Here is a 27,980-nt window from a genome sequence, read left to right as displayed (position 1 = left end):
GCCGCGGAATGCGGGCGGGGCGCGCGCGGCCAATGGCGCGGCGGAGCGGCGGGCGCGTCAGCCAATGGGACAGCGACAAGACTGCGGCCGGCGCGCGGCGCCCCGCCCCGCCCCGCCCTCAGGGAGGGAAGCGCGGCTGCCCCGGCACAGAGCGGGCAGGCACGGGTCAGAACGCGCCTTGTGAAAACCAGAACTGCACAGCTCCGGGCAGCCGCACCGGGGACGCTGGTGCCTGGCTCAGATCGGTCCCAGAGCGCTCATCAACCGGAAGCAAAAATAATCACAGGCAACGGGAAAGTCTGGTATTTTAAGACTTGTGTTCCTGCCAAGCCGGGGCAACACTGACATTCCACTGTTCTTTAAAAATAAGAAGTTACCAAGTATTAAGGATTCAAAAAGCTGGGCCTTCCTCAGTGCTTCTCTGCAGCTCCCGGAGCTCAGGCACGGCCGGGCGCTGTCGGGTCAGTTCAACACTAATTGACATTTCCAGGCTGCCTTGAGCAGGAACCATAACTGGACCTCCTGGTGTGTCTTCTCTCTCTCCTAGACCTGCCTTTAGGCATCACCTCTTGTGACAGCCACTTCCATCCACGGACGGAGCCAGCACGTGTGCAGCACGAGTGATCCAGTCCTCACTCGAGAGCCCAGACTAGCCCTCTGAGGAAAACAAAGCCAGAAGGAGCTCCCAGCCCTCAGCAACAAAAAGAGGAAAAATAATGATGCTTGCACCAGGTTTGTTCCTTTAAAATTTATTAAACTGCTGGTGTTTGATGAGGAAAAAAAAATAAAAGTGTAACAAAAGTGACACTGTTTTGGTAAGAATGTGAAGGAAAAATCTCTAACTGCCCTAATCAAAGATCTTCTGCAAAGATTAGTTATTTTAAGTCATTGGAAAAGAAGTCAGTGTGAGATTTGCCTTCAGCAGCACAGAAAACATCTAAAGCCAAACCTAAAGCCAAATTACCAGTGCCTGAATTGCTACCTTCCACTTTGGCAAGCCCAACCAGAGGTACAAACTTCTTTTCTGCTGTCATTGCCAGGCACTGTTATCAAAGCCATTCCATTGTGCCAGTCCAGAGATGCAGATTGTGAAATTTGTAAAGGTCAGTTCCTTATCCAGGAGCCTCCGTGTTTTCATTGGATGTGTTCTTCCTTTCAAAGCTTTTATGGCCTTGTGATAATCCCTTTAACAAAAGGCTCTCCATCACCCTGCTGGCTGAGATTTGTGCTTTCTAAAATCAGTGCTGTGACTAGATAATTTCTTGGGGCTGGGGCACTAAATTAATGTTTTGCCCATATGAGAAGTCTAAAGGGAAGCCCATGTTTGCTTTGTAAACCAACAAAATGAAAGCCACCTTAGAAGAAGGTGGTGCTGACTGACTGCAGCTTCCTTTGCTGAGCATGATGAGAACAAGGGGTTCCCAAGGACTGGTATTTGACCAAGAGTACTGGGCTGAACTTTCTCACCCTAACACATGTCTCAGGCAGAAATATTTATTTATGTGAGAAGTTATACTTCTCACATTACTCCTTGGGTAAAGCACTCATACAAATTTAGGCACCCTGGGTAAACAGCACGCTGGTTTTCCCAGTGGTTTCCACTCTTCCTGCACCATATAAAGTTGTGTCCCTCTCCCCTCTGCACTTCCCCAGGAGCTCTCTTTCTTTATCATTGGTACTGAAGCACAGCTGCTGCTGTGGGACACAGAGCTGCTGAGGATTCATAAGCATCCTGGAAGACTTCTTTGGCCACTGAAATATTTTGACACACAAAACTATCCATTTGTGGGGCTGTAATATAAATATAAAACACAATACTGGTAACTAGACATTTGTAACTGGGCATCCTGCCCAGTTCCTGACACATTATTAAAATTAGTTCGAGGCTACATGTCATTTTTGAGCTTCAACATCTCTGAAACAATTACCTGAGACTTTGTGAGGAAATGTGACCAATTTGCTTTGCATGGTGGCAACCAACAGCATACAGACCACACTGATGTGTTTGTGCTGCAGCACCAGTTCTTCTTGGGAAAGAAAGTCTGTAAAGGCAAGTTTCAGCTAGAGATTGGCAGCACATACAGGGCGCCAAGAAGGAAGAGACAAAAGTGGAGGAAACTAATCCTTTCCAGAGAATATTAATTATTCAGTGTGCTGATACAGCATGGGACAGCAGTCTAATGTGTCACATGTTGCTGCCCACAGACCAACACTACACCAGAAATAAGGCACTGGGGAAAGCACCACAAAACCAGCAAGAACATGATACAAACACAGCTATCCTAACTTTTTCCCACACTGCTTGGAGGATTTAAATTGTGGATTTCAATAGTTACCAGCCTGTTGAAAATCAAGGCTGTTTCTCCATGCTTCATTACTTTCCTCTTAGAGCAGGTATAATAGTACTTTTAAGTTCCAACTCACGTAATTCTGAGAGCATTTTTGATTTCTGCTTTTGTGTAAGACCCTTTCCTCACCACAGTCTTTTGAGCTGGGTTTGAACTCACTTTGCAGCACAGGGGGAGAGTGCAAAAATTGACCAAAAATCTACAAGAAGATAAAAGGGTGGGGAGTTATTGTCTGCACAGACAGGGAAGAGGAGAGCTCAGCTTTTGTTTACAGAGAATTCTGTCCCCTTTCTGCAAGGACCAGAAAGCCCACACAGAAAACCTACACAGAAAACCTAACCAGCTAAGAAAGAAGAGGCTGGTAAGGCAGAGCTCCAAACAAACACCACTTACTTAAAATATCAAAGAACAAAGCAATCAACAATACAAAGCCTGGCAAAGGAAAGGTGCTCTCTTTCTCCTTGCAGATCCGGGTTACAGCAGCCACAACTCCTGCAACCACATCATTACTCAGTTCTTGATCGGGTCAGCTGCACAAAGGTTCATTAAATATTTACAGGTGACATTTTTCTGACTTGTGACAACCAGGATCAAGATAACCATCCATTTTCTACAGCCACTCTGTTCAAATCAGTTTGAGAAAGCAAGCAGCAAGAAAAGAACAAATAGCAACAGAGCCCACAGGATGAAAATTGCCAGGTTTCTGACCAGCTACCAATAAAAATCTTACCCCTTGAAAGCAACAGAAAACAGCCACAGTTAGAGATCTCTTCAACAAATTCAGCACCTCTTAAAGAGTCTTCAGGACTAAGAATATACAGAATAAACCAGCAATCAATTTCTAATCTCAGTAGTTACTGGAGATTTTTGTGAAATGGCCAGGTATGATAATGAGCTGAATTTTTTACATGGGACTAAGCAACAAGCAGAAGAAAGAAATCTCACACATGCTGACACGTTTCCCACAAGAGGATGTCTCAGGAGAAACCCTGTGAAAGTTATTTCTTTGAGTGTTGTGCAAAGAATTTACTTGCACTACCCAGTATCTGGCAATGCACTAACAAAGCAAACTCCTTGTGTAAATGAGATTTAAATCACACTGCTGTGCTGAGGAGCTCACCACTTCTAAGATAAACAGACACCAAGTCTTAGTTTGTACATTCAGACATGCTCAGTTACTTGGCAAAAAGGCTTCCACCACAGAAATTTCAGAGTTAAAAATAGAAGGTGAGCTTGAGAATAGTGAAGTTTTCTTCCCACAATCCTGGCATTTTATTCCTTTTCTGACACATGAAAATAGTGGGATATCCAGCCCTGAAGACAGCCTGTTACTAAACCCACATAATTGGTGTACTGACAGAAATACAGGCTCCCTTTACCAGAACCTTCTTTGCTCTTGTACCCAGGGGCTTCTCTAAGCTCCGATTCAGCTTTCCTGCCTTTGCAACTCCTGCCCCTCTGCAGGGGCTTTCACCAGCCTCCCACAGGCATTGCTGGTCTTGAACTGAAGCATGACCTGTATTTGGGAACACAGACACAGTGCCCCCAACCCCTTAGGACACAGAGGGTAACAAGAGGGACTTGATTTGAAGTATCTTCTCTTACTTCTCTTTCACAACTACTAATTTCTGCAGACAGAGCAATTTCTGCAGATTAATGAGAATTAAAGTTGAAAGCGCTCTTTGCTGTGTGACACAGGCACAGTGCCATGGTGTCTTCCTCAAACCATCCACAAAAACAAGCAGAGAAGACTGTTTCCTACACCTTACACCAGGCTGGCAGAAATAACTGAGTGCCGTGGAGCTGCCTTGCAGACCAGGATAGCTCTGCCTCAGAGCTGTTCAGAAACGCTCCAAGTACTTGTTGAACATGCTGACATTTTAAAAAGAAGTCACCCGTATTTATCTTTTCCAATTATCTCCATAAATACATAAAATAAAATTCCTTGTTAAGGTCAAACACTTCTAAATATCCTGGTTGATGCAAGCAACCTGGGTTTGCCTCATCAGGTTTACACAAGATGCTAACAGACAAGCAAAAGCAGAATGCCATTTTCCAGTGGACAGTGTGGGAAAACACTCCTTGCCTAGTTATAAACAAGGAATCACTGTATTTCACTCAGGTCATACCATTTCCATTCCGTTTCCTCACAGAACAAGTACCTATCCATAAAAAAAAAAAACCAAAACCAACCAGATGCTATAGGAATGCTGATTTCACACAGGATTTTCTCATAACTGAAAATGACTTAGTTACAGATTAACTTTGCCCCAGAGCAGCAGAGCAGACATAAGAGATGAACACACAGCAAGCCTTTGCCACTGGTTATTTTTGCTGTGCAGAACCATTTGGGAAAACCTACCCTACTGCCAAGGTGTGATGAACATTCAGCACACTGCTTCCAGTGTGTGCCCAAAGTCAGTGTGTGTTGTCTTTGAAGCAGGTCAATCTTTAAAAGGGTACTAGCTACTTTAAATAGAACTGGAAGGGCAAGAATACAAAGTTCTTGAGCAAATATTTTTCCTTGCTGGCACCCAGTCCTATATCTTGTGCTAGCTCTGCTGTCTCCACCTTGAGCCAGGAGCAGAGATTAGCAGGAGCCATTCAGCAGTTGCAGAGTTCTGGCAGTTCAGGCCACTCCAGGTGGTGGGGAAGGGAATCCTTGCTGCGGCTTCTGCTCTGAGTTTGGAGTAGAAAGGCAGCTCCCAGGCTCCAAAACAGACACTGCCATGAGCTCCACCACCACAGCAGAGTACAAACAAGGTGACCACTGAATGAAAAGAAGCTCAGCACATTTGCTCAAGGCCTCCTAGCAGAAAGCTCAAGACAAACCCCAGCTTTCAGCAAACAGGAAAAATTTGTGTGGACCAAGCACAAACTGTAGTTAGATCACTGCTGTGCAAGAGCACCATCACAATTCTCCCAGCAGTACACCAGGCTCAGATTAAACCAGTAGTTAAAGGAATTAAAGTCAGGACTTCCTATTTAAAAAGACACCACAATCTCCTGTGGATAACAACCCACTGAAGTAGCTGAGCATTTGCAGTACGTCTAACACCCCAGTATGCCAGTGCCAGGGACCTGGATAATTGCTAGAGCTTTAACTTCAAACAGAAATAGCTACTAAATTGAAAGAATTGAAGTTTTTCTTAGTACAGACAGTGTTCACAGGGCATAAAAAAAAAACCCCAAAAATTCTGTAGGGGAAAGAGCTGCAAAGACTATTAAATGTGTTCTGCCTTGGGCTCAGAGAGAGATGAGATACAAAATCCCACCAGCTCTGAAGGCAGGAAATTGTCACCTCTAGCATTTTTCTTTCCCTGTTCACATCATGTCGTATTACAGTGGGAATTTTACTGTCTCTTCTTCATGTAGTAGAACTAAACACCTTTTAGTTGTGCAACCTCTCACCAATAATACTAAGTAATTCTCACTCTGACAACAAAACGTGAAACAAGCGCCACCCCCACTCCGAGAATCCCGGCCCCGGAATGTTTTTCACGCGAGTCCCCAAAGGCACAGCCAAGGCAGTCGCTCCTCCAGCTCCTCCTGATGGCAAACCATGGGCACAGCACTCTAAGGAGGGACTGGATGGGAATGCTGAGTCATCCGACGCCAAATGCCATAAAAACCAAGACCGAAGCAGGGTTTGGTGGAAGACAACACCTGGTTTGCTCAACTGCTGGGATCAGCAGAGGGGCAGATGCAAATGCACAGGAGGCCTTCTCTGGGTCTGTGACAAATCTCCAGCTCAGCACTAGTTAAGACCAATGGCTCTGCTTTAAACTTACTGTCCAACTGGCTTAGTGAAGGAAAAACAGGGAATGAAACCCACAGAACAGAGGAGGCATGTCAACAGTGAGTGAGATCAGGCTGTCAGGCTGTTCAAGACAGGAGAGAGATTAAGGCAGCGAGGGACAGAAGGTTTGAAAATAGCTGAAGATGCGAAGAGTGACTCCCATTTATATATTCATCAGCTCAAGAATTGATACAGCTGCCTGGGATACTTTTCCTTTAACAGCAAAAAAGAAAGGAATCCAAACAATGATAACAGAGAGAAAGCGCATAGGAAAACAAAACACACAGAAGTACCGTCTAGGTAACAAACATTTTATTTATTTCTTAATGAAACTACAGCAATATCTGCGATTACATAATTATGAAGCACTGAAAAACCAAAGGAATGAAATGGCCTGGGTCCAAGCACTAAGGACATCACACCTTGTCTCTCACCGAGCCATCACTCAGAAAAATCACATTATCTGAAAAGAAATTTTTAAAGTTAATCTTGAGGATTGTTTTGCCCTGTTGCAAGCCTTCACACCATGAAGACCAGCTATTTGTGTTAAAATAAGCTGCTAAGATGTGGATTTTGGAACAGAATAATAGTTCATAAAACAAAACAGTGTCCAATACAGGGTTCTTTCTCTACCTGCCCTGAAAGCAGACAATTCAAGGTGGCTACTATGAAACAAGGGTGCTAAAGCTGATGAAAAGCTGCTGAACAGTCAAAGACACTGGAAACATTTTAAAATAATGGTTTAATTCTTTGAGTACAATCTTTATCAGTTACAGCTTATTTCCTTTTTGTCATTTTCAGTCTGCACTACCCATGCCAATAGCCTACAGACTATAGGAAGCTCCCATTGCATCAAACCGCACAAACTTCTAAAGCATCTTGAGACTGGGCCTTTTCAACAAGAAACCATTAGGAGAACACTAATTAAAAAAAGAGAATTGCTTCTCCCCTCCAGTAATTTATAGCACTGCTAGCTTTTAAAGAGGCTGCAGAAACAGCCTCCAGGACTATGGCTGTTCTTTTTCCTTTTTGCCCCCCCTCCTTTCCCTCTGTCCTAGTTTTTTTAGACATACTTGTGTAACAGAAATGTTTGCTCTACTACCCAATTAATTTACCCCTCACTCAAAAGCAACACAGTAGCAGCTCTATCCACAATAAAGATGTAGGATGCTCAGGCTATTTAAATGCTCTGGGAAAAGTTGAGTTTCCTAGTTTTCTGTTGTGTTTATTCAAGGCACAAGTCTACTCCTCATCCATTCTGTGCTCTTCTTACCACTCCTGGCTACCAGAACAAAGTGTTTCTAAGTTCTCCATCAAGTTATCTGCACATCTTTCTGAGGTCCTTAATGGTGACATCTCCAGTCTTCAACAGGAATAAAAAAATTCTGGCAAACTGAGACAAAGCTTCTAAACAAATTGTGCTTAGAAAAGGAATCTGCCTGACCTGCAGCACTACACACCAGTGTTCTTAAAACACTCAGTGTCTGCCTCCTGCACCAACTGGCATAAGCAAATGACACCAACAGTTTGCAACAGCATTCTCACATTTTCTGTGTGTTCACAAGCAGTGCCAGAGAAAATCTACTGGTACACACTACCCATTCTCTCAAAATCCTTGAGTGTGGATGCTGAGGCTGAAGACAAACCAAGCTCCAGTCCAGAGGTCCTCCACCCCCTTTCCATTTTAAAAGGGCAAGGGGCACCTTGGTGCTTTGCTCCTTACCTGCTATAATTGTTGTGGCCTGTCGCCTCACATTGTTCTTATCTGTATATTCACCATAATCTATTTTTCCTTCAACAAAGATTCGAGAGCTGGAAAAAAACAAGAATTTGATTTTGGTGCTGCAGTTTTCCACCCTGTATCTAGAATCACAGAATGGTTTGGGTTGAAATGGGACCTTAAAGACTGTATAGTTCCAACCCCCTGGCCATGGGCAGGAATACCATCCACTGCATCAAGGCTGCCCAAAGCCCCATCCAGCCTGACTTTTGAACACTTCCAGAGATGGGGTATCCACAGCTTCTCTAGGCAGCCTGCTTCAGTGCCTCACTACCCTGACAGTAAGGCATATATCTAACCTAAATCCATATATCTAACCTAAATTTCCCCTCTTTCACTTTGAGCCCATTCCTTGTCCTATTACTACAGTTCCTGATGAAAAGGCTGAATTCAGAATCTGATTCAGAGTACACAGGCTTTTGTATCAGTTGTTTGTAGCAGGTCTGCTAACTTGTTTTACAGCACCTGTATCTTTGTATAGTTCCTGGACACCATAATTATTACACTAATCCATTATTAAGGCATTAAATCCTCAACCACATTTGTTATTCACTTACCCCTTCCTCACATACTGGTAGGTGACATCCCTGAGGCCTGGTCTGAAGACAGAGATCCTGTGCCATGTCGTCTTCTGACTGATATCACCTAAGGAACAGAAACAACAGAGCTGGATGCCAAATCCTCTTTGTGATACAAGACACAGAAATTAGTTTCAACACATTGGTATTCTCAAACAATGAGAAGTGATTTGAAAACAGACATATACTAGCACTCCATCTCCCACTTCACTCCAGAACGACATGTTCCACTCATCTGTGTCCAAACAAAATCTTGTGCAGAAGCACAGTTCAAACCAAGTCATCACTTTTCCTGGAAGACAGTGCTCAGGCTCTTATTTTTTTTTCCCCTGTCAGACACTCCACTTTGACTAGAAGTTAGGGAATATGAGACATCCGTAGATGCAAACTGATGACAGAATCAGTGAGAAAATTATCTTTTCTTTATCTTCCTCATCTTGAAAGACAAGAGTACAGAACCTGCTATGCCTCTGACAAACCCCACTAGTGACAAACTGCCCACTCAACACTCCTCTCCTACTGAGGAAGGTCAACAGCAGATCTCTCATCAGTATATGCTGCTGGGGATCAGTAAGGCACACAAATGCAGCAGCATCTCTGCTGACCTCAAAGGAACTTTCCTGCACCCCAGAGATTTGCAAGCATGATGCTGCTGGCCATGCAGCGGTGACCTGGGACATGCTGCTCATGCAGACTCACCTCCCTGGCTCACTTCACCATCTCCTGTCCGCCACATCTCATTGGTTGCCAGGGAAAATATGGTAACAGGATTTTTTCCTTCCACTTGCCTCATGATAGGGTCCTGTCCAACCCGACCAAGCAGCTGAACACGATTCATGGCTGAAACAAGAGAGACCAAACACATATACAGGTGAACTGCTAATCATGGCAAGCTGCAAATCAGCAGCTTTTGTCAAGGGCTAGGATTACAACTTCCTGATCCTCCTAACCACTTTTCAAGCTCTTGTGACTTTTGGCTTTTTCAGGCCCCAGCAGGTGGTTGACTGTGTCTGTACTGTCATTATTATTACTATGATATAACCTATTTAAAAGCCAAAGGTTCTTTATTCTTTCTGTTCTATCTTTTTCACAGACACATCCATATAGCACTTGAGGCTAATTTGCATTTACTTATCTTGACTTTTATTTGTTTCATAACGATAAAAATAAAATGCATAGCAGTATCTTTGAAACAAAGTTGCAGTATTACACTCCATCCTCTGAATGAGAGAGCCATTTGTTTCTACACAGGTACCAGGCCTAGGCAGACAGAGTTTATCCCTTCTCCATGTTCAAGGATAACTGGAAGAGGTCAGGGAGGCGTCCCTTGTGCACAATGAGCATGTGAAGTGAATAGTGAAGGCTGAAGTACACCTGCAGCAAATCCTGCTGGGGCAGCAGCACCCACACAAGTCCCCCAGGGACCCAGGAGTCTGAGAAACAAGCACACAAGGCACCTGAAGACAGGTGTTAGAAACCATGACAACAGCAGACCCAAACCACTGCCACAGATAAAGTACAACTACCTGCCCTTTACAGATGGTAATCCTCATCAGGGCTTTTTTCTTTTCCCCCTAAAGTGCTGCTTGACCTCACCTTCTCCTGCAGCGACCAGACAGGAAGCCACTCAAGAGTCTGTGTGCTTGAAACAACACATTCTTAGCTGCTACACTGAGGAGCTACCATTCCTAGCTGCTTCTCTCCTGCCCTATTTCAGATGTTCTAAAACTGAGATAAACACAGTGAGAAACAACTAAGTTGCATGTCAGGAGCTACTTACATCTTTCAAGTACCAATGAGGTAGCCATATCAGAGTCATGTCTTACAAACTGGCGTAGCACCTGAACAAACAGAGAAATGCGAGTTTGCACCGCACAAACTATGAACAGCATTCACAAGCCTTTACACCTCATTTTTGGAACACTTGCAGAGGTTCTGCAAGTATGTTCTTTTATGTAACTAATGGGAAAACTGAGGAAAGAAATCTGTTCAGCCAAATGAAACTAATAAGATTGTTTAAGAATGTCTGGTTAAATCAAGGTTAAAAAGTTGCCAAGAAAGAAGGGTGGTCCAATGGTGTACCTCCAGCAATTATTTTTGGGACATGCAGTAACTACTGTTTTTTCTGTAACACATAAGTAGGGGGGAGGTGGTTTGTAGTACTGTGGTGGTATAGTTGTTAGAGCTTTGGTCTTTGGAACCAAACAGGTCTGATAGTTCCACCAACTTTCTGCTTTACTTCAGAGATTAACCAGGTGTGCCCAAAAAGTACATCCACACATTGGAATGGATGCACTGACACCCTTGTTCCCAAGGCAAATCAAGGACACAAAACTCTCAGTACTGCAAGTGGGGAAAAAAGTAAAGGAACTGCCTTTATGCCAGCAAATACTCCATCCTAGAACGAACAGGGGAAAAAAAACCCAGGAACACTTTTGCTAGAGGTCCATGTGGAGAAACGGGGGGAAAGGCTCATTTCCCATAACATGTGGTTCTAGGCCCGTGGGAGAGCTCACGTTTTTCCCCCAAAAGCAGACCCAGCGCACGGCCGGAGCGCGGGCACAGCAGCCGCGGCCCCACAGCCGGCGCTGTCCGGGCGAGGGCTCCGGGGCGCCGGGCTCTGTCCGCCGCTGCCCTTCCCGGAGAGTCCCCGGCAGCCCCGCGGCGGGGCCAGAGCGGCTGCAGCGGCTTCTCCCCCCCGCCCCGAGGGCGGCCGGGCCCGAGCTCCGCCGCGGCCCCGGCCCCGCACGGCCCTACCTGCCACGCCGGTCGCCGCCACATGCTGCCGCCGAGCCTGCGGAGGGAAAAGCAGGGCTGAAGCAGCGCCCCAGGGAGCCCCGGGCCCAGCCCCAGCAGCCGACCCCGCGCCCCCCGCACCTCTCCCGCCGCCGCGCTGCGCCCGCAGACGGCCGGAACAGGAAAGGCACGGGCCGGAGGTTCCGGGCGGAAACGCGGCCCGGGGGAGACGGGCAGGAGCGGCCGGGCAACGCCTGCAGCGGAGACCCGCCCCACGGGGGACCCAGAGCTCGCCGGGAAGGAGAGAACAAAACTCCATCACTCCATCATCGGTTAAAAAAAGATAAAACCTTTATTCGCACGAAACGATCTCCCAGTTAAAAGCCAGCATGTGCAACATCATAAAACAAACCAGTAAGACCTGGAAATAACCGAGTTACCAAGTTCACGCTGTCCCTCATAACAGTGCAGCGCTCTGTCCATCCAACACACACAAGGGACAAGGACCCCCAAAGTTACAGTTAGCGGGGAGAGGGAGAAGGGTGTACGGGATCTCAAACACGAAATACAATTAACATGGGCAACTCCAAAAAGCTGAAAAAGCCCTTTCTAATTGCCTGCAGTTCACAGGCAGGCAGCTGCACCACACGCAAGATACTGGAAGGGAAATGGGAACAGACCCAGCTACCAACACACTGCAGTTGTCTCCCCCTCCTTGACCAGGGAGTCCTTGCCGATTGACAGAAAACAAGTCAGGCATCAGGGACTAACTAGTCTGCTAAAACATACCCAGTTACAAAAGTTTTGTTGCTTAAATTTGAAAGAATGTTTTTCTTCAACTCCCACTCCTTAACTCAAAGTATTTCCTTTTCTACTGTGTCCCCCCTCAGTGAAATGCCACTCCAGCTGCAGCCCAAGCTCCCTAGGACTGCTGTGTAACCAGCCTGGCTCTTGATGTGTAGCTAAAACTGGCTGCCATAGTCTCTGCCTACTTGTTCCTAGAAGGGCCCAGCTGTAGATGCTGTCTCCCTGTACAGCCACTATCACCCCTCTAAAGATATAGTCAGCAGTCAGCCCAGGTGTTAAGACCACAAAAATCACCAATAGCAGGGCCCAACTCAAGAAAGAGGGAAGTGAGTAGAGAAAATGTCATCTTTTTGTCATGGCAGAGTTACACTTCATCTCTAACAAGACCAGTTACACAAGAAATTAAACAGGTAAAGGACTGAGGACAACCTTAAATCCCATGATCCAACACTTGCAAGCCAGTCATTCTTTTCTCAGCCAACATCTCATAACCAACAGGGGAACAACAACAAAAAATACCACCACAATAAAAGGAAAATGACAGGGAGAGAATATGGGGCATTGGTCTGTGCAGACCCTCTGCTTTCACAGGGCCATTCAGCAGTCAGAGCTCTTTGGACAACACAAATTCAGTAACCCAGAGTAAAGCTAAACGAACGACAGCTCTTCCCTCCCACCAGACGCTTGCTCTTCTGCTTAGAAGAGGTTTCAGACTCTTGTAACTTGGCACTTCCTAAGGCTTGGTCCTTCATGAGGGTCTGGGCAAGGCGAGCTGCTTTAAGTTCCCTGCAGGGAGGAGATGGAAGGAAGAGGGAAGGAAGAAAACCATGTCATGCATGAATCCCCATCAGCTACAGAAGCAAACTATGAACAATCTTGCACAAGAGGGTTACTGTAATACGCCAGCAGCACTGGAAGGGAGCAACTTCTCACCCCAGAGAGTGACGTGAAGATTACTGTAGCTGTCTCTAGAGTTTCTGCTTGAAAAGGCATGAGCTCTGATGATTTACCAAAAGAAAACTATGTATCGGGTCAGCAACACACTGGCACCAGTACGAGGAACCCTTCGCTCAGTTTTTCTCCCATTGTTTCAGGCATTTGTGAATGGTTTAACTTAGATCAATGTCATCTCATGCAGCACAAATACCTACATAAAGGCATATACTTCTTTTCCATTGGCTTTCTTCCCTGGTACTTGCTGTTCTTCCAGAGCATTCACTCTTCTGTCTACACAGAAGACCTACTCCTCAGCTGACTACTGCACTTAGAGGGGTTGTGGGGCAGTTCTTAGATCCCAGCACCTCTAAACACTACTGCCAACAGCAGTGAGAGGGAACAAGAGAAAAAAGGCTATCTGCCACCACCTGATATTTCTCTTCCTTCTGTGCTTAGACCACTATCTCAGTGCATTTTCAATTTCTCATCTGCCCACTAGCTGCATTTTGCATCACCAGTGGTTGCAGGAAGCACACAAGTTCATTGTTGTAACTCGGCCAGTTCCTCCAACCCAGAGCTGAAGCACAGCTGCTGCCTGGGCACTGCAAGTCCCTGTTACAGCCCCATCATCCTCCCAGCTCCAGGCACAGGAGCTGACTGGGTATTTCTGCACGTGCAGTCTCCCAACACCACCACCCCTCCATTCAGAGCAGGTGACCAGCATTGCTATTGCTCACACCTTCTCCCGGTCATGCCCAAGCCAGCCCTACCTTTCCAGCATGGCAGTCTTGCATTTCTCTTCATTTAGCTGCTCCTGGAGCTGCACAGCTTTTCCATATGAAGGACGGAGAACAGGGTGTTTGGTGAGAGCTGTGGCAGAAGGTCTTTGCACTGGGTCAGGATGGATCATGAGCTAGAAGGCAAAGGACTTCAGAGCTTAACACTCTTGTCACATGCCAGCTGCAAAAGCCACCATTCTGTCAAGACTACTTCCTCACCTTCAGGAGCTCTAGAAAGCAGTGGGGAAGCTTCTGGGGGATGGGTGGGATATTTCCTTTGCGAATGTGGTGCCACAGGGCCCCGTTGTGAGGCAGTGGCGCTGCACCGGCTGCCAGAGCCACCGTGAGTGCCAGGGCAAAGATGTCTGCCTTGGGCAAGTAGCAGTATTGCTGCAGAGAGAAGGGGAAAGGTGTTAGAAAGGAACATCTTGCTATACTAAACAAAGGTGAGTTGGGGTATGAGCTCAAAAAGAAACCGCCAAGCAAGTGTGTGTATATGGCACTGTGGACTTCACCACCCTGGTGAGCTGTTTTCTCCTCCTCAGGATAAAAACACTGGCAGCAGGCAGTACCACTAAAGCATGTTGGCTTTCACCCACCCATGAGGAGCTTGCAGGCCACATTGGGATCACTGCAGTAGCTCCAGAGGATGGCCCAACAGATATGTACCTCCAGCCTTCACAAGGCAATAAGCTACCCATGCTCAACTCAAATGGAAGACTGCATCTGATGCATTGGCCTAACAATTCTTAAATTCACTTGCAGCCCAAACAGACACTGTCACCTAAATACCTGAACTGAATAACACATCCAACCTGGTTGTTCAATACTGATTCCCTTTTCATTTGCTGGCCAGAGTGACAAAACTGCAATCAGTTGGAGAGGTTCCTTGTGCCTCCCACCTGTCTCCACTACTTGTTCAGTGTTTGTTTTACAAGGCATCTGTCTGGGTAAATTTATTCCTCAGTAATCACATCCAGTAGTTTAATCTCAGCTGGATACGCAAACCAAATATCTTCAAACTGATAAAGGTTTTGTCCCACTGATCCCTCAAGGGGAATCGCTGCAATAATCCAATGATAGCTACTTATGAAGTATTTGCATATGAAGTAAGTATTTCTATGACAATATCCACACCACTATCGTTCATGCTAAAGTGCTAATTTGGCAGATTTCATGGCCAGACCAGACAGAAGAAAGAGGAGATAAGGGGAGGAACAAGTTAGACTAATGTCTGCTCTACAGTTGATTTCTCCCCATTTGCTCTCCCACCCTGTTCTCCTCACTGCCCTGCTCTACCAGTTGTACCTCTTGCAAAATCTCATTGGCCAAAAACCGTCTGTCTCCTTCCTCCACCTGAGGGTTTGTTATTGATGTCACATGTCCAAGGTCACCTGAGACAAAGAACAAGAAGCTGAAATGTAATGAAGCAAACTGAATTCTCAAATAAAAGTCTGCATTTTATAGGCACCAAAAAAGAAATAATGAGTAAAAGAGCAAGCCTACTCCTAACTCAGAAATCTCCACTTGGAAACAGGCACATGAGTTTTCTATGACTTTTCTTAGAGGAATTAATTCTGGTAAGTAATTGGGGCATTCAGGACTATGCTATCACTTTTATGTGCAAGTCTCTTCAGCCAGCAGGATAGGGCAGTATCAAGCAGTAATGGGCAGCCCTAATCTTAAACCAATTGTAAAGTAGGCTAAAACCTACCAATCTTATACACCACACCAGGAGAGAATTCATCTTCACTGTCACTCTCCTCCTGCCCAGTAGGGCCTGAAACTGCCAGCTTGTGACAGATGAAGATATTACCTGCAAGACAGAGAAGTTTAGCAATAGGGTGATAGTAGCAGTTGGGCTGCAGCAGCCTGACAACTTCGTAAAAATCCCACCTGTCAAAGTAGTTAAGTTTTGCAGCCAGAGAAAATATGCATATGCTTCCCACCCATTAGTCAGCTTTCTGCCCAGTTCACATTCAGCAACACAGCTGGCATAAGACAGTTGTATCTTGGGCATAAAATATCCTAGTGAAATCAACTTCCCCTTCCTCTGCCCTCTGAGGCAGAAGCATAATTTCAGCAGGAAAAAGGAGCTCCGCTCTGAGAATATTAACTATGTGACAAGGGGAGCATCACCCTGGAGGTGACCATCCTGAGCTGCAGAGAGGAAACCTTGTTGCTATTTTTGCAGGAACTTAATCCCTCAGGGTAGGTACACACTCAAAAGTCAAGCCTTGTGCAACAAAAGAGCAAAAAACAAGGAAGTCCCCATCTTCACTGGCAGCCCTACTTGCTCCACCAGTATGAAGGTGATTCCCATGAGCCAGGATTGCAAAGGTCACGAGACAAGAGTGAAATGCTGCCAACTATCAGAGACTACTCAATTTTAGAGCAGCAGTAGTGGCACAAATCAAAATAAAAATCAAAAAAAGACCCAAAACACCATACACAAGACAAGGGCAAGGTACTCTTTCCTTTGAAGCATGACAATCAGTCCACTCAGAAGGATTTATTAGAGGTCCTCCCCCTAAGGAATCATTAGGAAAACCATCCACAAAGGAGGGGAGCACTATACTTACTAGGTTTGATATCCAGGTGCACAAGGCCAGAGTTGTGGATGTATTTTAATCCCATGGAGACTTGTAGCAATATTTCCTTCAGCTCTCCTTCTGGGAAATACTGCCCGAGCTTTGCATTTTCCAGCAGCACATCTTGGAGACTCCCTCCTAGGGGAAAACAGCCAGTCTGAGACCTGACAAAGGTTTTATGGAACAGCATGTTTGAAATAGCTTAGCTGCCCAGAACACTTGGAGGCTTGCTAGTGACACACCCCAACCACAGCAGCTCTGTGTGCTCTAGTGAGCAAACTTGGACAAGGCTTCAGCCTTTCCACTGCCCTGGAATGCCCGGCCTGCTGCTCAACAAGGATGAACAACTGCATTTCTACCTCCAGCCTACAGCTCTACATCCTGCCAGGAGGGCTGACCTGTTAATGATGCTGGTGCTGCTGCAAGTGAACAACAGAACACTTAATTGCTTCTGCTGTGCTTAGGTGCAGAAAGCAGGTATAGGAATGGTGGAACAAGGAAATTAAGTTCCCACTAGCAGATTTTTGACTGAAAAACATAACATTTGACACAGTTTTGTGAGTCTCCATTGAGACACTTTGGATATTGCAGAAATAGAAGATATCATGGCTTCTCTCCATCAGCCTACTTTTCACCACTTCTCCTTTAGTCTCAGATGTTCATCCGCCAGAACACAAGCAATACATCAATGCTGCAGCAATGAGCACCACATTTCATGGTTGCCTCTACCAGATTTGAAAGCAATATTCCAAACAGCTATAACCACTCTTCATTGAGCCCCAATACTACAGGTGCAGTTGAAAGATAAATATTACATATTTGCCTTCAGTAACTCTGGTAGCTAAAGGTACATTTTCCAATTTCTCTCAAGCAGTGGTATTGCCAAGGGCAAACTCAAGTAGGAGTTTACCACCCTGCCTGCAACACGCCATTTACACTTTGCCTCATCATTTGCTCCATTCCTCCACAGCTGTCAACCCCTTTCTTCTAGTCAGAATGCAGTGTACCTTCATCTCAACCAGGCAGCCACTCTTCCAGTCATTACCCACCTCCATTAAGAAGAGGTTCTTGCCAAGATACATGGCCCTTAAGAGTTAGTTGCTCTTGAGTCACCTATATCAGGTGTTACCCAGACAGTCCCAGGCACAGTTCTAAGCATTGGCATAGGCAATGCTATTCCAGGCCAGCCAAAATAGAGAAACAGGTTTCAAATCCCAGAAAGAAGAGGGTATTCACTGCTTCTAAAACATAAGCACCATTCAGAGATCCATCTAAACATTATGAGCCCTGACTGGATTCTCCATGGAAACGCAGCCCCAGTGCAGTTTGCTTTCTTGCAAGCCAAAATATCCCATATTTAAGTACAAAAGAAGGCAACTTTGCCCATGCTGAGCTCTCAGCCTTGAACACTGTCCCAGCTCTTACCATTGCAGTGTTCATTCTGGATAATCATGTGATCATCCTCTGCCCAGGCCGAGTAGTAGCGCACAACATGGGGGTGGTGCCCCAGGACAGCGTGAGCATAAACCTCGCGCAGCGCCAGCTGCCTAGGGAAGCACACACAGAAAAAGTAGAGGTGACAGGCTGCCAGAGGCTGCTTCACACCAGGAGAGGAGCCTTGGTTTGCAGCCTGAAAGCCCAGAACACCTCTGTTGCCCCTTTCTCTTGGGTTTTGACAGACTGGCTTTTACAGCTGCTGGAGCAAAACCTGCCCTTGCTCAAATGAACTGAGCAGCTGTTAAAGAAAATGATCACTGAGCAAGTCTTTTGTTAAAGAGGCAAAGGCAGCAGCAGCTTCAAAGACTTTGCTTTAGCATACACGACACCACAAGCTGGTCAATACAGATGTGAGTAGTGCTGGCTATGCAGCAAGGCAGGGACATGCCACAAATAAACTACTTGACAGTTACTGTAAAGAAACAGTCTGGATGGACCCAAGGTGTTCAGGTATGCCATCCTCTCACTTGGCAATGCATGTGACTTCTTCCTTTCCTAGACATTTATATCAATAGTTGTATAGTGATATCTTCCCCCATTCTCCCAACTGTTACTTGGAAGTGCAACAGCAGCCAAGTTTTGCTCATGCCTTCCATCAGATACCTTTAGATCCCTGCTCCCTCCTTCCCATCACAAGAACATGCCCATCATTTCAACTGGCAGTTTCCAGCAAGCACACTCACTCATCTGAGGATCCTGCCAGAGGCCTTTTGGAGCGTTTGATGGCATAAACACATCCATCAAGGCGTTTGATGCACTTGTAGACAGAGCCAAATTCCCCCACACCAATTTTTTCTAGTTCCAGGAACTCCTTCTTGTAGCGGGAAACCATATTGCTCGCTTTCAGAGTGTATCTCTGCAAGGTCACAAAAACAGCAAACACAAATAGCAGTTAAAATACTTAATATCTGTCATGGTTTTAGAGATGTGTAACACTTGCTGTCACTGATCACCCACACTGATCCCTCTCCCATTCTGATGTTCATCCAGGCACATATGCAGGTGTGTGTGGCCGGCTCTTGAAACAGCAGTTTAAATCCTTTAAATTACCTTTCACTTGTTGTGTTTTTTCTGACTACTTACAGGCCATCTTCCCTGGTTCAGCCAAGTTGCAAGGCTGGTTGGTTGGTTTTAGAAAATCAGGACTTGTTAGCCATAGAGGTAGAAATTACAGCAAAGGAGAAATTTGGTCTAGTTGGCTGTACATGCCTAAGCTTCCTTGGGTTACTGACATCACATCCCTTCTCTTGACAACCCAGACAAGTTCCTAGACCCACAGCTGATGGAGTCAGTCAGGGATGAACAGCAAGCAACAACAATATACTGAAGTAACTGGCCTAAAGATAGGACTTGAGAAGACCTTAGATCTAATGCCTATTTTGAGCTCAGGAGAGGAGCTTGGTGTGTTGGTTTCCTGTGACCCCAGCTGTGCAAGAGCTGCTTTATCCTGGCAGCTGAGGTTGCCTGCAGCCAAGGCCATTCTGCATCAGTTCAGGCTCTCCAGGTCTGAAGCACCAGCTGTTGACTAATGGCAGATTAGCTGGTCTCAGTGTATTTGTTTGTATTCCCACTGATATCTCACCCAGAGACAGTTTTCCACAAAAGGTTGAAAGCTGGCAGAACAGCTGGAACATCATTATTGCTACAATAATGGCCACTAGGGATCCAGGAATTGTTGATAGAGTGATGCCTACTGGCAGGGAAAGTGAGTAAAGAAAAGAAAAGCAGTGGAGCATGAAGTGAACAACAAGAGTGGACTAAGTGATTTTTTTCCTCCATTCTCCTGCATCCCTTACAGGGACAGCAGCTCATGTTGCACAGAAACCACTGCTGTCATTGCTGTACTTTATGGTATATGGCCTTACAGAGGAGGGAGTAAGATTTGGTCCTCACAAGGAGTAAAATGTGGCTCACATGAAACAGCAGCCCTTCCCAACAGGTGGCATTTCATAAGGCAGATGTATTTTACACTATCTTAAAAGCTTGAGAGTAAAAATACCTCCTAGTAGACAATTTTATTTCTATATTACATACTCAATCTAATTAGCACTTGAGCAGAATAGTATTTCAGTAATTCACAAGTTACTTGAGGCGTTCTTCTAGGTAAAACAATAATCGTGGCAGCCGGATAGTGGATGCTGCCAGTAGCTATTTGCTCTGCAGGTGTAATTTTTCCATGAAGACCATTTGCCTGCAATCCCAGTCTCCTCAGCTAGAGGGTACCATTATCCTTCTGTAAGCCTGGCTATCGCACAGTTACAAAGAACAATTCCGCCTCTTCCAAGTTTGTCATCTCAAACAAATATTAAAAAACATTCAGCTTGGAACTTTTCTGTCATAGGTATTCATCCTCTGGCATGGTGCCATGGTTTATACTCCAATAACAGAATAAATTCCATCAAACACCAAGCCTTTACAAGCATCTTATCCACTTTATGGGAGGAAAATATACAGACACTCACATTTGTAGGTGGCTCCTGTTTAATCTGGCTTCCTGGATGAGGATCATTCCTATAACAGAAGATTAGGAAAGTCTGGTGTATTATTTCAGTGCAGCAATCCAACTGGATTTGAAATTAAAACATCTTTCAAAGGAACCTCCAAATCTTGCTTCACAGCTTAATCATATATTTTATAGAGTTGATATACAGGTTTTTAGTTGAGGTCTTAAAGACTACAGTCCCAGGTTAGGAATTCCTTGTTTCCATTTAAAAGGCCTCCACAAAGCAACTTCAGTACTGCCCACAGGACAGAGTGGCATTGTCTAGAGGCATCATTCTCCTGGCCTCCTTATTACTAGTGAAGCTGCAGCCATAGCACTAAAGAGAGCTGTTGATCCCCCACTTCCCTTTCTGAACAAAGGCAATGATTGATTTGTATTTATATTTCTACTACCTTCATATATCTGCTAACATTTGCTCTGCACCAATGAATACTACAGAAGTGAGTGATTCATTGTTAGCAAATAAGTCCAGATACTGAACATCTCCATTACTTATCTCCTTCCAACAGTCTGATTTCAGTCTGCTACTTAAGAGCAGCTCACTTACAGCTCTTCTCTGGCCTTCCGTTTGCCATTAGGATGAAAGAGCATTTGTCGATAGGACTCTGGTGTAAAGGGATTAATGTTGACAAGAGAAGCTTGGGAAGAGTCATCAGAGTCAGCACGAGGAGTAAGTCTCAGATGCCGGAAGCCTTTGGGTGGGACCTTTGTTGCAGATGAAGGAAAAGCTGTCTTTGATAACAGGCTCTGTATTGAGAGAAGAAAAAAGTGGAAGATAAACCAGGACATTTTTTTGTTGCTGCTATTTCAGAATAAAATTCTTGTTCTCCTGTGACCCAAGGAGAAATTAGCTGCCTTCCTTGGAGTAGCTGAATCATTAAATCCCTGTGTCCCTAGTTTAGTCCCCACAGTTTTCATTTTCCACAAAGCATTTAATTCTCTGTTAAGCCCTTTCATATTCTATTCCCTGCTCACTTGGGTGAGGCCTGCAGAACCATTTTGGCAAGCACAGTCCTCAAGAGGAGCCAGCTGCTCCTCTTTCCCTCCCACAGAGAAGCAGAAATTGCATCATATGTTGCATTAACATGGAAGACCTAGTTCTGCCAGGCATGGACTGTTGCATCAGTTTGGTCAGGACAGGTTTGTCAGGAGATGAGCTGGAACACCACCCAAGCTCCCCAGCAATAAGCAGCATTAGGATAGGGTAAGTTGGTCGAAATTTTTTGTACGGCTACTAGCAAAGCAACCAGAACCCATTTCTCCTCATGGATAAAAACCAGAATTTCAGAACTTTAAGTTCAGAAAGCACCTCCAGATCTTCTATAGTCACCTTGCTACAGAACACAGGCCACTGTGTTTCAGACTAATTCAGAACCTTGGGCCATGGAAAGCACAGACACCAGTCTTGAGCTGAAAACAAAAGTCTACTCACTCTGATTTGACTCTTTTAGTAACCATCAGCTTTTAAAAAACGTTTGGGTCTGACTTGTTTCAGCTTCGAGAGACTGATGTAAGGTCTACAGGATTATTTAACATTGTACTTTCCTCTAGTTAAAAGCCCTTTAAGAATATAAAAGTCTCCCTGTTGAAGATCAAGGTACTCATATCTTCTCAATCCAGCAGTGGTCTCACTATTATGCTCCTGGAGCCACATTTCCACTCACATCTGGTGGCTCTGGTGCTCATCTGTCTGCAGTTTTACACATGGCTCTGCTCTCTCATCCTTCCTATCCCTTTCAAATGTCTAAGGCCAATGCTCCCAGCCTTGTCTACAAGCAGATTTAGGCCCTTTTGAGCCCATCTTTCGCAGCATGCTTGGAAAACAAGACCTTTATCCCAAGAGAGAAAGGAAAAGAAATTGTTGATTTCATGCAATTGCTGCTTATGGGCTACAACATAACAAAGTACAAGCAGCATGTTTTGAATCATCCAGCCAACATGTTGTCTACACAATGCACACCCTGAAAGCACCCTTCACTACCAGCAGCCCATCTGGTCTAGAAAAGATTTTTATAGACCTCTATCATGGTTTAATCCCAGCCAGCAACTAAGCCCTCTGCTTGTGAGCCCTTTGCTCACAACTACAATCCCTTCCCCAGTGGGATAGGGAGCAGAAACAGGGAAGAAAGGTAAAGCCTGTGAGTTGAGAAAAGAACAATTTAATGATTAAAATAAAATATAATCATTATTATCACAATTAAAAGAGACAACAGAAAGAGAGAAAGAAAAATCCAAGACAGACAAGTGACTCAATTGCTCACCACCTGCTGACTGATGTCCAGCCCATCCCTGAGCCCTAATCAGCCCCTCCTGGGTAATTTCCCTCTGTTTATATATTGAGCATGGCATTCTATGGTATGAAATCTCCTCTGGTTTGTTCCTGGCAGCTGTCCTGGCTATGGTGCCACACAGCTGCTGCTTCTGCTCACTGTCAGCATGGGAAACTGAAAAGTCCTTGACTTTGGGTAAACACCACTCAGCAACAACCATGTTTCAGCAACACTGTCCTTATGTTAAGCCCACAAAACACAGTGCAGTACCAGTTACTATGGAGAAAATTAACTCTAGCCAACTAGGATAATTTCTCACCTATGGTAAGGTGAGATTTAGGGAGAATTCTGATAAACGGTCCCTGCAGGAAATTTTTGAAGTGATGCCCTTTAGACTGCTTTCCCCAAGAGAATGGTAGGCCATTCCTCAGTAAATATTGCCACACAGTCAATCATATAAGGCCAGGGGATCCTTCTCTCCACACAATCAGGTTTTTGGATGAGGACAGAAGCCAAATCCTAGTTCAGAAGCATTAAAGAACTGATCTTCTGACTTAAGCAAAGGAGCAAACAATCTATCAGTAGAGAAGCAACATTGAGACAAGACCAACAGCTACGCTTCACTGCAGGTCTGGACTGCTTGGAGCCATGCACACACCAGAAATTATTTAGGAGCAGAGAAGCTGGTGCCAAGTCTCCACCTGTGCTTACTCAAGACAAAAAGCAGTTGTATTATACTCTGTCCAAGAAGTTACACATAAAATAGGGGCTGGGATCATTCTCCCAAGAAACTAGCCCAGTAGCTAGGGTGCTTTTTGGGACAGTGACACAGGTGAAGAGAGGCTAACTTCCCTCCACAAGCACACATTGGTTTGCTACCCTTTCCACAGGGGATTTGCTACCCTCAGAAAAAAGCCCTGCTTTCCTCAAATTCACTAAGCAACTGCTCCATGCAAGAAGAAAAACAATGGCACCAGACAACAAGCTGGCTGGAGGTGATCCACACTTACCAAGCAAAGTACACATCCCACCCATAACACCATTTCCAACTTTCAAGACAAAACCCACTTGCACCCAGAAACGTGCTGAACAGAGCAGCAAGTACAGCTGCCTATCTCCAAGTCCCCCCCAAACAATGAGCTTCTTGAAAGGAGATACATTTATCTCCTACAGACCTGCCATTACCTTAGGAGTGTGCGGGGTGTCACAGAGCTGCAGCTTTTTCCACGTGATGTGCAATGGTGTCTCAGGTTTACTCCAGCTCTTGCTCACAGATGGGGAAGACTTCAGGGTGGGACTCATCCAAGCTTTTGTCCTGCTCAGGAAAATCTCACTAAGCTTTCTCTGAGGGGTTGCTGGCAGAGGACTGCTCTCTTGCCATTTCTGGAACTCTGAGCTTCTGGGGGGGCTCAAGCTCAGGGAGTCCTCCTCATTTACACTTTTGTCTTCACTGTCTTCACCACAACTGGAGAAGTCCAGTCGCTGAATGAATTCGTTGCTGTTGTCCCAGTCATCCATGTTAGCACATGAAACAGAACAAGTAGAGCTGATACTGGCCTGTTTTGTTAGAGGTACAGAGGGAGAGAAACACAGCATTATTAAATAGCTGTCTTCTAAACTATCTTCTTCCTTGCTTCATCAAGGGCATCAGTTCTGCTGACCACACTCCCCAATCCCACATACACAGAAGCCTTGGTCACTCATTGGTGTAATTAGACATCACTGATTAATGAAGATCATCCCAGAATTACCAAGTACAAAGCCATTCAGCTACTGTTTATGCAACACCAGATTTTGCTTTTTACCTTATTAGCATAATTCAGATACAACTCAGAAGCCACTGCCTTTCCCAGTAAATTTCCAAGACAACTCCTCCATCCACCCACTAGTCTCATCACACAAGGAAACCACATCCTAACAGAATAACACACACAGCCTCCCCTCACTCTTTTCTACATTAAATTTCTCAACTAGAGGGGGGAAAGAAAAAAAAAAAATCCCATGGTACATACAGCTGTAAAAGCAGAAGGTGCCCCAAGGAGTCACCAGATACCCCACAGACAGCTTCTCTCCTGCCCTGGACCATTTATAATCGCCCCACACCTGAGCCAATGCTAATGCAAAACATCTGGAGTTTGGCAGCACCTGTCCACAGTTGCCTGGTGGATGAGGAGTTCTCTGTGCATGTGGATTTGCTGTGCTAACACTCAACTCTGCAGGGAGCCAGGACTCCCTCTGAGTCATCTCCCTGCTTCTGCACGCTGGTCCCTTCTCCACCTTCCTGCGGCCTGTAAGGGGGGTGATGTTTGCTGACAGCCAGTCTGCTCCATAATCCCATCAGGGATCCAGTCTTTGTGGGCTTTACTTGTATGAGTTAATTGTCTTGTGGTGATGGGGCCCTGTGTTTCCTTCTTTTAAGTCTGAATTTCCCTTCCTGCATTTAGATATGCATTAGTTTGGGCAAGCATTACAGCCTGCATGCAGAGGTCAGTAGCCTAATTTATAACATATACATTTATGAATGTATAATTTATAAGACTTCAGGAGAGAGTTAGGACCATACACAGGTCTCAGTATCTCAGTATAGCTTCCCATCTTGAGATTTCAAGGGAGAGGAAGGAGAAGCTGTGTTGGTGGAGGCAGCCCCACAGGTGGGGCTGCTCTCTTGCTCCCTGGGAGCAGGTCAGTGTCTCCCCTCACTGCACCTCTTTGTAAAAACAGGAATCTTCTGAGCCTTTGGGAACCTGTGTTTCAAAGTGGGATTAGAGCAAGTTTTAACTAATTGGGAACAAGGTTACAGCAGCCTTTTTTCTTAGCCTTGAGGAGAGCTGCTAGAAGGACATGCAGAGATTGGAAGTGGCTGCAGCCCATAGGAGATGGGTGTTTGGCAGATGCAGCACCTGCTTTCCCTTGCACACATCTAGGGCAATTCCCACCACAACATACAGGGCCACATTGGTCTGAGGTCTCTCTGCTCTCCTAACCCATTCCTTAAATGAAAAGTATGGCCATGTGGGTCTCTGAAGTTGCTTGTTAAGACTGTGATGAACAATTCATATGATACAGGCCACCAAAACAGTCTCAGGACACCATGCCAGGAACCCAGAACTGGTTGCATCTGGCCCAGAGGTTGCAGTATTTCTTCCAGGCACAGAACCTGTTGCTGCCATGCAAGTCTCCCTTGGTCTGAAATGCAGCTGCTGCATCTCCTCATGCCTTATCCTGGGCCAGGTCCAAAAGCCTGGCAGTGCCAGCACTGGCTGCTTTCTGCCATGACAAGCAGTGTCTGCAGCACCTGGCCAGCTGAGATCCAGGACCACCTTAGTACTGCTGTGATCTGATTGCATTCATCAGATGTTCAGTACCTGAAGCATTAGACTGGAATATATTAATTCTGAAGAAATAATGTTTTTAGTCCCTATAACTACATGTTTTTAATAACCCAGCAAAGAAATTCCTTCAGACCAGCTTTCAATCCCACCTTAAAAAATATTTTTTTTCTTTTTTTTCCCGCTCAAGACTTAGAGGCAGTACCCATTTTTCTAAAGAGGGATGTGATATGTAAAGGAGGAAAGTTGGACCTGCTGTGTAAACAAGGCCCAGCTTGTTCACCTTGCATTTTAAAAATAAAAACCACCACATTTTCATTTACATTTTTCCTGACTGTTCAAAGACCTGATGACAATTTCCAGAGCCCTCAGCTGGAGGGAGAAGGTGTTAATTTTCTTTTGAAGTAGAGTTTTTATTTCTAAAAGGGTAATATTATCTCTCAGCCTAGATTTTTTCAGTTTTGGTGAAATAATAAAATAGTAGAAAATGTGGCTTTGTTTTTTGCATGTATCCAGCAAGCAGTGTGCCCTCAGCAGGCCCAGATTGCTGGCCAAAGCCGTATCAATTGCTCTGGTACCACGGGGTCACTTGTCCCACGGGGTTTTTCCAGCAAAGCTGAGAGCTCAGAGCATGATGATGTTTCACACACCTCAGAGCCAGCACTGGCAGCCCCTGCTCCCTGCCACTGGCTGCTCTCCCCACCACATCCCCTCCCTCTTGCAGGGGCAATACTGGTGTGACTGCACTGCTGAGGGGACCAGGAACAGCTCTGCACCACAAATAGCTTGTGTGGGTCATGAAGATTTGTTTGCTGGGATTTGTTTCCCACCTAGATTGCTGGGGGACAGACACTTGACATTTGTAGCAGCACCACTGTGGAGATGAAGATAGAAACGAGCTGTCATTTCAGCGTCACCAACATGCAAAAATATATTCATCCAAATGAAGATTGGCACTGTCTATACGGTTAAAGCAAAGCATGTGGCCAAGTATTAGCAGAATCTGGCTTTTCTTTACACAGTAACAAAATATTGTGCAGGGTTTGTTTCTTTTTTTCTTTACCAGTCACCTTCTATGAAAAACTCCATCTGCTAAACACCACCTACTCTGGTCTATAGCTCTGCAAAGAAAACTTGTGCATGGGCTTTGCAAAACAAAAATGCCCACTCAGTGTTGGAGCTGTCTGAAATGAAGCTCACAGCAAATGGATGCTAATGTTACCAAAAAAAGAGAGAAAAAACCCAAACCCCACTGCTGAGGAAACTGGATGATGGGTTTCTTAATGGGATATTGAACGCTCAGAACTGCTCAACAGGAAAAAAGTAAGACAATTAAGGCTTTTATGACAATATCTTCCTTTTAATTGTGGCCTGTTTAATTGGGTAATTCAATTAATCAGGAAGACCTAGGGAACCAAATTGATCCTAATGACACTTAATGACATTGGTGGTAGCATAAGGAGGATGGTAATTACAAAAAGTTGGCTGCCTGTAGATGCTTTGGTCATGCTTGTGTTCATCTTTCAAGCTGATTCCACTTGTTCCTCCCAAAACAGTTTCACATCCTTCTGTAGCACATATGTACGTGTATATATATTTATGTACATACGTATATACACATATATATACACACACACCAGTAGATACTGGATCAGCATCCCTGACTCCTTCAGGTTTGTGGCTCGCAGCTTCCACCACAGCAATTTGGGTGGGGGCGAGCCTTCCCCGTTGCTGGCCCTGAGGCTGCTCTGCCCAATTCCCGTGGCTTTCCCAGCAGGATGGCTTTAACAGGGCAGGGGGAAGCAGCTGCCCGGCACTGGGGTCACAGCCTGGGGGGGACAGAAGGCGGGCAGCTGGCTCTGCCCTGCGCGGGGAGGTGAAGCACGGGCAGGCGGACTGCCCCCAGCCCCCGCGCTCCTCCGGCAGCCGGCACCGAAGAGCTCCGAGCCGGGATCTCCGCCGGCGGCCCCGGGCGGCTCCGGCCTCTGTCGGGCGCGGCCGCCTCGGCGCGGTGGCCCCGCGGCCCC

General features: G+C 45.5%; 2 protein-coding genes across 4 annotated transcripts in view; one reads left to right on the top strand and one right to left on the bottom strand.

The window, feature by feature from the left end:
* Positions 1-6,444: 6,444 nt before the first annotated feature.
* Positions 6,445-27,958, bottom strand: LOC121675193 (single-stranded DNA-binding protein, mitochondrial). Of its 3 annotated transcripts, XM_042050367.1 has the most exons (16): positions 23,810-24,486; positions 20,902-21,101; positions 20,314-20,362; positions 18,535-18,707; positions 17,780-17,901; positions 16,346-16,492; positions 15,478-15,579; positions 15,072-15,157; positions 13,983-14,153; positions 13,755-13,897; positions 11,263-11,299; positions 10,286-10,346; positions 9,205-9,345; positions 8,485-8,572; positions 7,871-7,959; positions 6,445-6,610 (listed from the first exon to the last, which is right to left on the bottom strand). In XM_042050367.1, the coding sequence occupies exons 1-16, from the start codon at positions 24,218-24,220 to the stop codon at positions 6,564-6,566; spliced, it is 2,067 nt and encodes a 688-aa protein (XP_041906301.1). In that variant the 5' UTR covers positions 24,221-24,486; the 3' UTR covers positions 6,445-6,563. The 3 variants fall into 3 exon arrangements, with proteins under 3 accessions (XP_041906301.1, XP_041906303.1, XP_041906302.1); XM_042050368.1 differs by lacking the exons at positions 6,445-6,610; positions 7,871-7,959; positions 8,485-8,572; ... (1 more) ...; positions 10,286-10,346; positions 11,263-11,299 and adding an exon at positions 11,571-12,834 and having other exon boundaries at positions 23,810-27,958; XM_042050369.1 differs by lacking the exons at positions 13,755-13,897; positions 13,983-14,153; positions 15,072-15,157; ... (5 more) ...; positions 20,902-21,101; positions 23,810-24,486 and adding an exon at positions 11,383-11,401.
* Positions 27,732-27,980, top strand: part of DENND11 (DENN domain containing 11) — a 16,144-nt gene continuing 15,895 nt past the window's right edge. Inside the window, exon 1 of the mRNA XM_042051141.1 lies at positions 27,732-27,829. Coding sequence (XP_041907075.1) covers positions 27,732-27,829 — 98 coding nt within the window. The remainder of the gene's footprint in view (positions 27,830-27,980) is intronic.

Source organism: Corvus kubaryi, unplaced genomic scaffold (genome assembly GCF_017639235.1).
Source record: "Corvus kubaryi isolate FWS band 111438036 unplaced genomic scaffold, C.kubaryi_AGA036_p1.0 74, whole genome shotgun sequence".
NCBI classification, from domain to species: Eukaryota; Metazoa; Chordata; class Aves; order Passeriformes; family Corvidae; genus Corvus; species Corvus kubaryi.
The sequence above is the reverse complement of the archived record's forward strand: the minus strand, read 5'-3'. Positions and strand labels throughout refer to the sequence as shown.